The sequence below is a fragment of the Tamandua tetradactyla genome, chromosome 5 (genome assembly GCF_023851605.1).
Source record: "Tamandua tetradactyla isolate mTamTet1 chromosome 5, mTamTet1.pri, whole genome shotgun sequence".
NCBI classification, from domain to species: Eukaryota; Metazoa; Chordata; class Mammalia; order Pilosa; family Myrmecophagidae; genus Tamandua; species Tamandua tetradactyla.
This window is the reverse complement of record NC_135331.1, coordinates 99,089,780-99,103,010: the sequence shown is the minus strand read 5'-3', so window position 1 is coordinate 99,103,010 and position 13,231 is coordinate 99,089,780. Positions and strand designations below refer to the sequence as shown.

General features: G+C 51.6%; 1 protein-coding gene across 4 annotated transcripts in view; it reads right to left on the bottom strand.

Moving 5' to 3' along the window:
• The window catches only part of FOXP4 (forkhead box P4), a 57,187-nt gene that overhangs the window by 21,535 nt on the left and 22,421 nt on the right, over nucleotides 1-13,231 (bottom strand). For 2 of the 4 annotated variants that reach the window (XM_077161767.1, XM_077161768.1), the window contains exon 3: nucleotides 1,168-1,260. The exons of 1 other annotated variant lie outside the window; for it this stretch is intronic. In XM_077161767.1, coding sequence (XP_077017882.1) covers nucleotides 1,168-1,260 — 93 coding nt within the window. Of the gene's footprint in view, nucleotides 1-1,167; nucleotides 1,261-1,493; nucleotides 7,296-13,231 lie in introns of those variants that run through there. One more of the 4 variants, XM_077161770.1, reaches the window with a different exon arrangement.

Genomic DNA, 13,231 nt, shown 5'->3' with positions numbered 1-13,231 from the left:
GCCTATTTCATTAGGTTCAAGATTTTTTTTAAGCTTGCTACTGCCAAGGCCGCACATCTGTCCAGCACCTTGAACTTTTTCAAAGCACTTTCTGAATACAAGCTCGCTTTATATAAGACCTAGGTACGTTGTCAGAGCACTGGAATCTCTTCTCAGGACAAAGCCCAGTCCTGGGTTCTTCTCAGAGCTTCCTGCATCCCCCCCCACCCCTCGCTCCTCTCACATCCCTCCTTCCCTCAGCACCCGACTAGGGCCCCTGCCCCGCCCCCCAGACTCCAGAGTCTCCTGTTCAGGATCTAACTCGCCCTTCCTCCCTTAGATAAACTTCCTTTCAAAGCTCTGGTTAATCCTCTCCCCAACTCCGAGCCCCCCCCCCATCCCCACTCCTGCCGGAGGGGTCTGGAAAGAGACCCAGCAAGGATGCAGGGCTGCTTAGTGAGGGGAGGGGAGTCTGCGGCCAGAGTTGTGACCTATCCCCAACTCAGACGGTAATTCTCCCAAGTTCTTTGTGACACAAAAGGTAAACAGAAGGCCTGGCTTCCTCGGGCCCATCCCCCATGGCCCCCCTCCCCCCAGCCAGCCAGATGGGCCTGCAAGCTGGGGGAAGGGAGAGGGAAGAAAAAGGGCAGATTGTGCAAAGAAAAACAAAAGAGACAGAGAGACATCGAGAGACAGGAAACGCAGCGAGACCTGGAGAGAGCTGAGTCGTTGGATGAGAGAGAACTACAGGCAGAGACGCGGAGACAGCAGCAACCCAGAGAACCTGGAAGGGGCAGAATCCCAGACACGAGAACAGAGAGGGCTGGACAGAGGGACCCATAGGGACAGAAATACAGAGATATGAGAAGTGGCTGAAAAAGACCCTGAGGGTAGGGGACAGGGAAGAGGAAACACAGTGGGAGGTAGAGAGACAGCAGAGCAGAAAACACACAAACTTTCCGTGATAGACAAAGAGGTAGTCCTAGGTGAGCAGGTGGAGAAAAGGGAGAAAGTGGAAGATTCTTCACCCCATCCCTGCAGTGACTGCATTTCCTTCTGGAAAGCTGCTCACTTTTTGGCATCCAGGCTGGTGAGAACAGTTCTCCAATTGGGCCAGCCCTCCCAACCCTGACCCAAGCCCACCCTCCTGACCTGCCCCAGTGGGGTATGGGGTGCCCCCCTCCTCACCTGCACGGAGGCAGATTGTTTGCTGTCATTGTTCCCTGGGGAGTTCAGGCCTGAGGCCTGCTGCAGCAGGAACTGCCGGGCCACCTGGAGAGCCTGCAAGAGAGGGGCTGAGTCTGCAAGGCAGCCTGGGCCATCTGGCCATCGGACTGGGGGGAGGAGTAATCCAGAGCCAATGTGGGATCCAGGCTGAGGGAGGGCTACAGGGTGGGTAGGGGGAGGAGGTCAGGGTAAGGTGGAAGGTCTTAGGGGTGAGTGGGTAAGGTTACAGGTATCAGTCATTAAGAGGAGCTGTGAGGGTTTGGGGATCACAGCCTATAGGGACACACCCTAGGAGCTAGTGAGGTTCTGTTGGAACTCCGATCGGGGCAGCAAAAGAAAAGGTCCATAGTCAAAAAAGGACTCTAGGAGAAAATACAGGAGGTGAGTGTTGGGCAAGTCAAGAATATCCTCAGTAGCCATCTCCCAGCCCTCGACTATCCCCCTCCTTTTCCCCTCTTGCTTGTTTGTATGCAGGTGTTTATGTTTCCACTCTTGTTTGTTTGCATGCAGGTGTTGGTATGTTTCTATTTGTGCTTGTTTGCATACAGGTGTTTGGTATGTTTTTATTTTGCAAGAGACTGCAGGTCCACCAGTGGAGGAAGGGTGGGCCAACCCATATTAAATCTTAACTAGTCCCAGCTGCTTGCCAGGGCACAAAGGTTACTCACTGGCAGAGGCCCCTCCCCTTGGAGTGTATAAAAGCTCAGCATTCAGTGAGTGCAGGTGCCCCTCATCTCCGATGCAAAAAGAGCCACAGGAGCTGCTGAGCAGTTGGCCTCCCCAGGGGACCCACCAAGGTGAGATCTCTTCCCCTACTCCTCTGGACCCTTTACTCTGTGCAAGCAATAAAGTGGTCATTTGCTGGGAGCCTCCGTTGTGGCAGAGTCTGTGTTCCCACGATGCAACATATAACAATTTGCCCAACAGGTTTAGGCACAGTGAGCAGGATGCATGGGGAAGTATGGAGTGAGTTGATTTTTTAGTTATTTTTATCAAGCTTGCATTCCTGTGTCTTGGGCAACACAGGACTCATGGCTCTGTGCGCTAAACTGAGGGGTTATCCCTGCCCTACTACTTAGGGTGGAGGTATCAATCTGTGGCTGGGGGACCTTGGCCATGCTGTCTCCATATTTTGAGGGAAAGGACAGTGATAAATGGGATTCTGAGAATTCTCCCATTAATGCCAGAGAGTTGGCTGGCTGGTACCATGCTGAGATCAGTGAGGTTGGGGCTCCCAGCACCTGGTGTACACTCTCCTGGCTTATGTCCTCTTATATCTGTTCTGGAATTCAGGCTCCCAGACTGATCTTGAGGTTGGTGTGAGGATTAGAAAGGAGTCCCCTGAATGGAGTGACAAGCTTGTTCATCTTCTCACTCCAGGCCTTCCTCTTGGAGATGTGACTGAGTGGGTTTACTTTACCCTTCCTTTCAGGAGCCCCCACTCGCTGAGCTATGCTCTTATGGCAGTTAGAGCAAGAGTTTCAAAGGACATCATAGATAGGGTCTCCAATGGAGAACTTTGGGAAATACATAAATTGGAAGGAGGGCCATGGCCTTGGTAGGGACAGTTTGCTCACGATTCCTGGATATAGGTGGTAGAAGAGGGGGAGCATCCTACAGATCTCCCTCCTGTCCCTCTAACCCTGACTGAGAAGTCTGGTCCCTGGGAAGGACCTCTTTACCCAGACTTGACTAAACTGAAAATGGCCTAGGGGTGGGGCCAAAGTTCCCTCTGCCTCCCCAACCCGTCCCTGCCCTGGGACCCAAGGCCATATACATCAGTGTGTGTGCGATTTGGGAGCAGTGAACAAACATCTCTGGCACCTTTGGATACAACAATGATCCTGTTGCAACTCCAGATGAGCCCCACTCCCCCACCTGAAACGGCATCCTGGGGAACCCAACTCAAGGTGCCCTACCAGGCGCCCAGTGCTGGCTCACAGGAGGAGCAGCCAAGCTGTAGCCATCTGGCACCTGCTGTGCAGCAGCCAGTTCCCCATTCCTCAGGCAGGGCACTGGAAAAAGGGGGAACCCCCATGTACCTGTGTACTGACTCACGGGCTGTCACCAATGACTTGGCATTCTGGTCAGGATCATGGAGGGAACGTGATTAGAGAATCCAAGGTCCCCCAGTGTGGGGAAGGAACCTTTGGAAATAATCTACAACATGGAAGGTACCAGTTATCTTACCTACATGGATGTGTGTGACAAGGACCCTTATCATAATGAACATCATTGGAATGACCCAGCAACACCAGTTGCTTTATATCTCTGACAAGGCCAGATATCTTCCTTGGAGAGAGGCTGAGATGAGCCCTGCCTGGGAGATGAGGACAAGGGCCTTCCCCGTGTGACGTCTGTGCAATAACCGAATTTCCCACGACTCCTTCCACTGCTGGACGGATTCATCATTGCACTGGACATGGAAATTCTGACACCATGAAATGGTGGGCCCAGGAACATGGAATATCTCTCATTAAAAGAGGTTTACTCTGTCATTTACCAATGTGAGTGATGTCAACTACAAGCCAGAGACTGAAAAGGGCATTTGGAGCTATTCCCAGAGGGGCTGCACTAGGTCACTTATGCAAGTGGCCTGCATCATCCCTCTCCCATCATCTTATGTCCTAGGCCTTGGTTGAAGTAGACACCTATTCAGGGTTATGGCCTTGCCTTTCCAGTTTGTCATGTGGCTGTGGTACATACATGGGATACATTGGGAAAGTGGCTATGTCACCACTTCAGGAACCCAGATGACATCTCCTGCCCAAGGACCGCACTTGACTGCACAATCCACTCAGTGATGGGCCCAGACTCAGGGTATTAGGTAAACCTGCCATGTCACACCCCTCCTACAGGCAGCCAGCACTGTGCTGTCAGAGCCTCACCCCCTACACAATTATGACCTCCAAACAATCCTGGGAGAATAGGCCTGGGAGAAGGGTGGGATGACAGAAGTAGGCCTAGAGTGACAGTCCAGTGGGTGAGAACTGAGGGACCTGACACCCGCATACTGGAAATTAGTGAGCGATGCCTACCCTTGGGTGGGCCACAGGGTTCCTTGGGCAGGGCTGTGGGACACCTTTGAGGAGCCTTGGCAACTCCCATTTATTAGAAAGGGGTGGAAGTGGGCCAGAAGACATGGGTAAGACACTCAGATCAGTGGGAAAGGAGTGTGGTTACAGCTCAAGGCAAGGGACAGACAGACTGTGTGGCCTTAGAGGGAGAAGATAAATTCCTACAGATAGGCTGAGAAAAGCATCTCTCACAGGAAATGGTTACATGACCACCCTGCCGGGACTGGTTGCTGCTCTTCCCTTCTGTTCCTGCAATTTGGCCCAGCAGCAACCTGGAAGGAAAACACCAGGGGGGAACACCAGCAGGGAACCTGACCTACTGCCAGATCTGCCATCCAACTCCTTGCTCCCTGTGCCCTCTTTGCTGAGCCTGATTGCCACTCAAGGAGCGGACTTCTCCTGCTTCACCTTTGTACTAACATGAGGATGTCCTTCATTACACCTGTAACAAAGTAATGGCACAACCGCTGGCTGTGCATCCTTTCCCCCACACCTCTGGACATGCTGTCAGGATGTAATGAAAACTAGCAAATTACTGTCATCTTTTCCTGACATAACGAGTGGCTATGCCCCTCCAGGGTTTATTTCCTTTTGTGGAGGAAACAGACCCCCCACCAGTTGGGTCATCGGACAAGACAGGACAAAGCACCCTTGGATTTCTGACTATCCCTTGAAACAAGCCCACTGGTTTGCAAAACGTACAAACAGATTCTTATCTAGGTTTTCTTCAGCTGACCCCTGAGGGGGTCAGAGGACACAGATGTAGTCCTTACTCCAGACAAGTCTGATTATCCTGCTTGGAATAATGGTATGCATAGGAATTACCAAAGCCCTCCTAGTGTTCTGCAGTCACTGATGTTCTCCAATTTTTTTACCATCAAATACTGTTGAGAGCCATAGGACAATACACCCCATCCATCTCTACCTTCATGTCTGAGGTGGGTATTTTGAAAGCTAATGTGGAGGAGTGTAGGCTAGGCCTGGTTGAGAGGTCAGGGGGTGGGACATTGGAGGAAGTCAAGGACACACTCAGCAGCCACCTCCCAGCCCTCGCCTACCCCCTTCCTTTCCCCCTCTTGCTTGTGTGCAGATGTTTAAGTTTACACTCTTGTTTGTTTGCAGGTAAGTGTCTGGTATGTTTCTATTTCATAAGAGACTGCAGGCAGCCAGAAAAGATGATAAATTACTTGCCAGTGCACAAAGATTCTCATTGGCAGAGCCTCCTTCCCCTGGTATGTATAAAAGCTCAGCACTCGGTCAGCACAGGTATCCCTCATGTCTGATATAAAGAGATGCTGCTGAGCAATTGGCCTTCCTGGAGGACGGACCAAGGTGGGATCTCTTCCCCTACTCTTTTGGACTCTTTGTGCTGTGCAAGCAATAAAGACGTCATTTGCTGGGAGCCTCTACTGTGCCTGAGCCTGTTCCCATAATACGAGGTATGGCACCTTGCTCCACAGCAAGTGTTTATAATAGATACCATGTGTCAGGTACTTCACAGACAAGATCTCATTTATGCTTCTTACCAGACTATGATGGACTGATGATCAGCCCCATTTTGAAGATGAAGAGCTTAAGTAACTTGCCCAAGATCACATGGCTAGGAGGTGACAGAGACAGAGTCGAGCCCAGGAAGCCTGGCTCTAGGGTCATCTGCCTGACTGTGTGGTCAGTCTGGGGGCTCAGGGAGTAGAATTCACTGTGGAGTCAGATCACATAGATGGAGGGATAGGGGTGATATGTAGAGGTCAGTGGAACAGGGCATAAATTCAGGGAGTCTGTAGGGCCTTATAGCATTTGGGGGATTAAGTCAAGTTCTACAAGTTGTCTCTGAACTATATGCAGAATTACATGACCTGGGGTGATTTGGATTTAGAGGTCAAGGTAGCTTGGGCTAGGCTCTGGGCTGGAGGGGTCATAGGGATGGGAAGTGCATGAAGTTTGTCACCTGTCCACTGGTATGACAATCAAGGAGTCATGGGCTTGGGAGATGGGCAGATGGGCAGTGAGAGATATAGAGCAGAGTGAGGGGTAAGGGAGGTCCAGAAAATTATCTGAAGTTCAGCCAAGCCCTCTACCCCCCGACTCTGGGTCAGTGGGCAGGGGTAGGTTTAGAAGCAGGCGATGTGAGCACCTGTCCTGAACCCACATTCCAGGAACACAGACCCTCCCGTCTGCCCCCAGGTCCCCAAAGATCCAGAGCAGTTGTGTGTGGGCATCTGACATGGGCTCTGGCATCAGGAAGAATTGGTTTGATATCAGCTGTGCCACTTAACAGCTGTGTGACCTCAGGCAAGTCATTCCTCCTCTCTGTGCTTTTGTCTCTTTATCTGTAAAACCAGGACACTACCTATCTGTGCGTCACTAGGGGGATTAAAGGACTGATGCCTGGCTCCTGGTTGGCATTTGGGTAGTGTTCACTCCCTTCCCTTCTCACCACTCTCTCAAAAGTTCTCTACTTCATCTTCTCCAGCCTCTCCCCAACACAGCCTTGTGCCTCGAACACTTAAATGAAATGTGCCCAGTTGGGGCTTGCTTTTACAACATCTGTCTACAGGCACACTTGTTTCTTCTCACATAGACTTTTACTCCCCATATCCCACCACCTCAAACACCTTCAAGGCAAACTCTTTTCAGGGGGATTATGGATGCACTCGTGCACACTCACCACTCAGCAAACACTTTACGGCGCGCCCACTGTGTACCGAGCATATATACACATCCACCTCCACAGCCCTCCCATCCCCACTATTGAACAGCTGAGCCTCCCCGAAGGCTTAAATCTAGTTTACCTGAGGATGGTGTCTAAATACACACCGGTGTACCTATGGGAATATGTCGCCCAGGCAGAGCTGGAGCTGAGACTGGTGTGTTCCTCGCCATCCCCCGCCCGCTCCCTGGGCTTCACACCCAGACAGGTGTCTTGGGCCTCCAGAGGGAGGGAGGATGTTTCTTCTCGCCAAGATTCACTTCAGAAAGTAGAAACCTGACCTTTCTGAATCAAAGGGCTCCGAGAGCTGGGTGGGGTGGGGGTGGGGGGCAAGGAGAGGAGGGGAGGCGGCCAGATGGTCATCAGAACAGGCTGCTGTCTCAGTATGTGTTGCTTTTACTGACCCCCTCCAGGTCTAATGACAGGAGTTGGACAAATGGTCTTTGTCTTCCAAAGGTGGAGGTAGAGTTGGTGATACGGGGTCAGAGGCCAGAGGGGAAGGAGGGTAGGCGGGGCCAGAGGAGCCGGCCAGCCTAGGTGGCCCAGATGGGGTGCAGGTCAGGATGGGGGACTGAAACCCCTCAGACCCCTGGAAGGAGAGGTGCATCAGGGAGGGGCTGAGGGAAAGCTGGGGGGAGATCCCATTCAGTCTCCAGGAGTGGTGGGAGTAGTCGGGGTCCTCGCAGCACTCCCCACTGACTCACTCTGTGGTCCCCTGAAGCATGAAATTACAAGATTTACAGGGAAAAAAACAACACGGCCTTGCAATCTCACTCCTGTGAGATGTCCTGTGACAGGGCCTCCCCACCCCCCACTCCGGGCCTCCCCTCCCCTTCTGCCCCCCGGCTTCTCTCCCATTCCTCCCAGTCTCACCCACAGCTCTCTTTCAGGCCACGTGAGGAGTCACATCAGACCCGAGGCCTGGCCAAGGCTGCCCCGCTAGTGACTTCCCACTATTTCCTCCACCATGAGTTTGATCATTCATTCACTCACTCACTCCTTCCTGCATTCACAATTATTGAGAATCTGCTTATGTGCTGGGGATGCATGGAGAAACAGACTGTGTTTCCCTGCTCCCGGGGACTCATGGCTCAGGTGCTTTGGTGACAGACTCATACTCAAGAGACTGATGAGGAGGTGGTCAGCCTAACGCAAAAGTGGGCCCACAGTGTTCCCAGACAAGGTTGGCCTCTGCCTGGGGAAATCTGGGAGGGCTTCCCAGAAGAGATGGCAGCACAGACTGGAGTCCATTCACCAGCTCGGCAAGGAAAGTGAACCCACACACCACAGAGATGTGAAATGGCCCAGAGGGAGCAATTCCCAGGGGAAGGAAATTGAGTTGTGTTGGGGGTAGTAGCAGGAGAGGCTAGAGAAGCCCACAGAGGCCCCCAGATCATCAGGTTCTGAAATTCTCTAAGCACTTCACTCATTCAATCTTTCCTTCACTCATTCACATTCTTGGCCACCTACCTTCTACTGGCCCTGTGCTTGGAGGAATGGGGAGACCATGGTCATTGCACATAATTTGCTTACAGCCCAGTCCTGATGCAATTTGCAACCTGGTACTATAAAGGTCATCCTGCACCCAGGAGTGGGTGTTTTATGCAGACCCAGGCCTGGGGTCCAAGCTCCCTTTCCCAGATGGCAGATGCATGGTCCTGACTGCTCAGAGTTCCTAAATGCTGCTTTGTTCTCCACTTCCTACCAATATTTGTATCTTCTACCTGTCCAGAATTCTAGCCTGGGACAGTGTTCTGGGAGCTTGGGGGTCCCTGAAGCACATGTGTCCTCCTCCAGAGAGTAGTTGACCAAGGGATCAGGCAGGTCTGAGACTTTCTAAAGCTCCACCCAAGTCACACCCATCACCCTAATGCACCAAGGGTGTCTATACTCCCTGCTGCCACTGGGGCCCGACAAACCCCTGGGCCACTTACCTCGGCGACAGTGGAAAATGGCAGCCCTGACCCTGATACTGACAGGTTGGGTCCACTTCCTCTTCTGATGAGATCAACCGGATTATAACCACTTGAAAGCACAGACGCTGCCACATGTGTCTGTGGTACCACCCACACCCACACCCCTAGGCACCAGCACAGGACAGATGTGCAACACCTGCTTTTGAAATTCCTTTGGGTCTAGGACGAATATGGGAGGCCCGCACAGGGTAACACACAACTTAAGAGCTAACATGTACAGTGATGACAGTTTTCAAAGTGCTTCTACATTTAACTGGAGCTTCACAACAGTGAGCTGGCTGGACAACAGGTATCACTGTCTCCATTTTAGATAAGGAAACTGAGGCCCAAGACCCCCAGCTAGGAAGTGGCTGCTCAGCCCCTTCACCCAACCAAAGGGCCTCCGTGATCTCATGCCTATGCCAGTGGGGCCTGCCAGTCGCCTTCCGCCAAACATGTGTGCCTTTTGGCTTTCAGGAGAAGCCGCTTGAGAAGCGGGGAGAAGATAAAGAAATCTCCAGGGGAAAGGTAGGACCAGTTTCCCTTCCTTGGTGACGGGAGATACACAGACCAAGCCCTGGGTGGGAAAAGGCATTCAGAATCCCATACCAAGGAGAAGCCAGCATAGAAAACCTGGGCAGGCGGGGAAAGAGGAAGGCACTCGAGAGAGGACAGAGTAGAAAACCAGGAGGTATGTGGCCTCTGAAACCTCACCACCACTCCCCTTCTCCCACCTCACCCATTGGACTGAAAACCAAGAGCGGAGCTCTTTGGACTGGGGGGTAAGGTCTATTTTTCCTCTAAGGGAGGCAGTTCCAGGCCACGCAGTGCGTGGACCTGCCCAGAGAGCTATGGATTCACATCTGGCTCCGTACACGGAGTGGCCTTGGGTAAGTCCTTTCCCCTTTGTGAGCCTCAGTTTCCTCCTCTGCAAAACAGGAACAACCCTGTACTTAACGCACAGGGTTGCTGTGAGACATACATGGGACAATGTGCTCGGCACCCCATAAGTCCTGGTGAACTATTGTTTATTATTAATTTCCCCCTTCCTAGGTGGCTCCAGGTCACTTGCTCAGTGCCACCAAGAAGGCCTTACTAACCAACTTCTTTTAGTACCTACACCATGCCTCCGACTCCCCCTCCAGCCTAAGAACTCAGTCCCACTAATGAAGCTGAACTCCCCTCCCCCCAAGACCCATTTAGAAGTCATTAGCAGGATCTCCACAATTAGGAACAAATGGCTTATAGCGGATGGCATCCAGGGAGGAAGGGCGGGCAGGCCGGATGGAGGGGAGGTGAAGCTGGAGCCTTGAGAGCAATAGGGAGCCACTAAGAAAAGAAAAATAAGTGGGGTCTTTCACCTCTAAGATGGGACCACACCTCCATTTCTGTCTCTGAGAACTGGAGGGGTGGGGGGCAGTATCTTCTCTAAGGAAGCCAGGTGCAGGGCTCTTTTGGCAGTCCTTTCTCCAGGCCATAGGATTCCAGATCTGTGTCGGGGTCCCAGTTTTATTTTGTGTGCACTGGGGGTGAGAGGTGAGACGGTGTTCAGGGAGACAAGTTTGAAGGCTGAAGTCTGAGAATGGAGAAACAGAAGCACAAACTATAAACCTGGTAAGCTGGGAGCATCAGAATATCTAATTGCTGATCATGATGCAATGGTGAGGCATGATATCAGTATTTTTTTTATCAGAGGTTAGAAATACATATATATATATATGTATATGTGTATATATATACATATGAAGGTGTATGTATGTATGTATATATCAATGAATATGAGTGTGTGTGTATATATGTATAAATCTGTATTGTGGATAGAAAAGAGTTAAGGAAAACATTGTTTTGTGTGTGTGTGTGTGTGTGTGTGTGTGTGTGTGTGTGTGTGTGTGTGTCTGCTCTCTGTCTGTCTGTGTGCTGGGGCTCCAAGTAATTCTTACTGTAGTTCTCAGGCAAAAGGGTTTGAGAGGCACTGCTCTCATCCACTTTACAGATGAGGAAATGGAGGTCCAAATGGGGACAGTGTTTTCCCTAACCTCATGGAGTGGCAGAATAGGGCCTGGAATTGGGCTCCGCACAGAGAAGAGGAGCTCAGAGATGCAGGATGGAGGACTCATTAACAAATTCCGGGTTGTGGTGAAGGGCCGCCAAAATAAACAAATCCTAAAACCTCTTTGGTCTAACAAGCATCTAGCTAATTTTTAAAAATTAGGATTTGGGCTTATCTAAATTATCTTGAAAATTTTAACTGGGGGTTGGCTAGACTTAGGGGAAGGGAGCGTTAGAGGAAAGGTTTTGGAGGATGCTGGCTCACCTCAAACCTGAGAAGCACTCCTGGGAAAACCCATCACCTTTACCCCAGTGTCATAATATGACTTTCTATTCTTTTATCAATAATTGAACAAGTATTTATTAAGGCACGGACACTGTCCTGGGCACTGGAGACTTGGGGTATTTGCTTTGATGGAGTTCACATTCTAATTAGGGTGAGACAAACACTGAACAGAGAAAGGAGTGAACTATGAGGTAGCGCTTAGCATTATGCAAAGAATGGCTGGCTGGCTGCATAGACCGTGGTGTAGTTCGAGAAGAAGCTACCTTTTCCAGGAGGGGCATATTTAAGGTGGGGGAAACAGAAATAGCTGGAGCAAAGGCCCTGAGGTGGGAATAAGTTCAGTGCATTAAACAGAGCACAGAGAACAGAGCAGCGTGAGCAAGTCCCAGAGGTAAGCAGGGGCCAGACCACCACGGGGCAGGCAGTGATTTTTTATTTCATTCTACACTTGAGGAAAAATTGTTGGAAGATAAACTCTCAGAGGGTTGATACCTAACCTACTGTTAGTAAAGAGTAGATGGCTAATAAGTACTTGTTGATGTCATGTAAACAGGAAACCTCTCAATCCAATTTTGCAATGCCAGGAGGAGAGGGTGGAGGGAAGAGGTCAGAGGTCAGGGGCCCAACCGCTGAAGGAACTGACCTGGGGAGATGCAGCTTCTCCACCAGTCAGGCTTCATCCTCCAGCAAAGAGACATAAAAATGAAATTACACAGAGAAGGTGGGGTAAAGGGGGAGCAGGGGAGAGGAGACCATAAAACCCCTCAAGTGATTCTACACCTTTTTTTTCCTTGGGAAAAAAAAAAAAAAGCTTTTTGGAAAAGGCTGTAAATTTTTTTTACACCAACCTCGTAAAAATGACATCGGCGCATTCTCAAATTAGAACCATTAAAATAAACCCCAGCACAGCACAGACACAGGCCCATGTGTGCGCGGCGGGGGGCTCATATCCGGGGTGCACAGCCCAGTTTCAGGACCCCTTCCCCACCAAAGACTCCTGGTCTGCAAGGAACCTGCCTCTAGCCTCAGGCAGACGAGAATTAACAAAGGAACTCAACAGTCCCGAAAAAGGAAAGGTGCTCCTTAGATAAGCTCCTTCTCTCCGCTTTTCCGGTGCCCCTGGCAGCCGACCTCAGCCTGCCGCCCACGCCCCCAGGCCAACAGCGCTGCCGCGGGGGAGGTGGTGGGCTTGGGAGAGGCAGGCCCGGCCCGGGAGCTTTGGGGACCGGCCCTGGGAAGGAGGACTGGTGCCGGGGAAGGGGCTGAAATAGCGTGGTGGGGCGGTGGCGCTGCAGGGACTTGGGTGGATCTTGGGCTAAGAACCGGTTTCCAGATGCACTTCCGGGCTGCGTCTGTGGGGTTCTCTGGAAGCAGGTCTTTCCCAGGCTGGGTTCAGTGCCCCGAGGAGCTTCCTACCCCCCACCCCCATCCCCGGTCACTCCTACAGGGGCTCTAGTTTCAGATTGGGAGCAGGTGAAAGTATGGGGCATGCAATTCCCTTCCAACTCCCTTCCACCCAATGGGGCTTCTCAGGACAAAGGAGCACCCCTAGGAGAAAAACTAGCTGGCTGCTTTGAGAAGCCACCTCCACTCCCCTGACGATGTTTTTGGGGGTTCATGGCTGGGTTCTGCCTGATGGAGTGACTCTGGGATGAGGCCCTCCGCACTTCAATCCTTCACCTTCTCTCCTCTGTCCCCAAATCCTAATCAGTAAGGACAAAAACTCTGCCATGAAAAGGGGTGAGGGAGGGGAGTAAAAGGTCTACAAATCCTATATCGGGAGGGAAGGCGAGAGGAGGCAGAGAGGGCTGGCTCCTCCCAAGAAAGCAGGAGTCTGGGGCTCTCTCCCTCGAGTGCTGGGCCTTCTTCCTCCCCCCTACCCCACCCATGGTGCAGCTCCCTACTAGGGGAGAGACTGGGAAGCTGACCCACAAAACAGGGCGGCCTT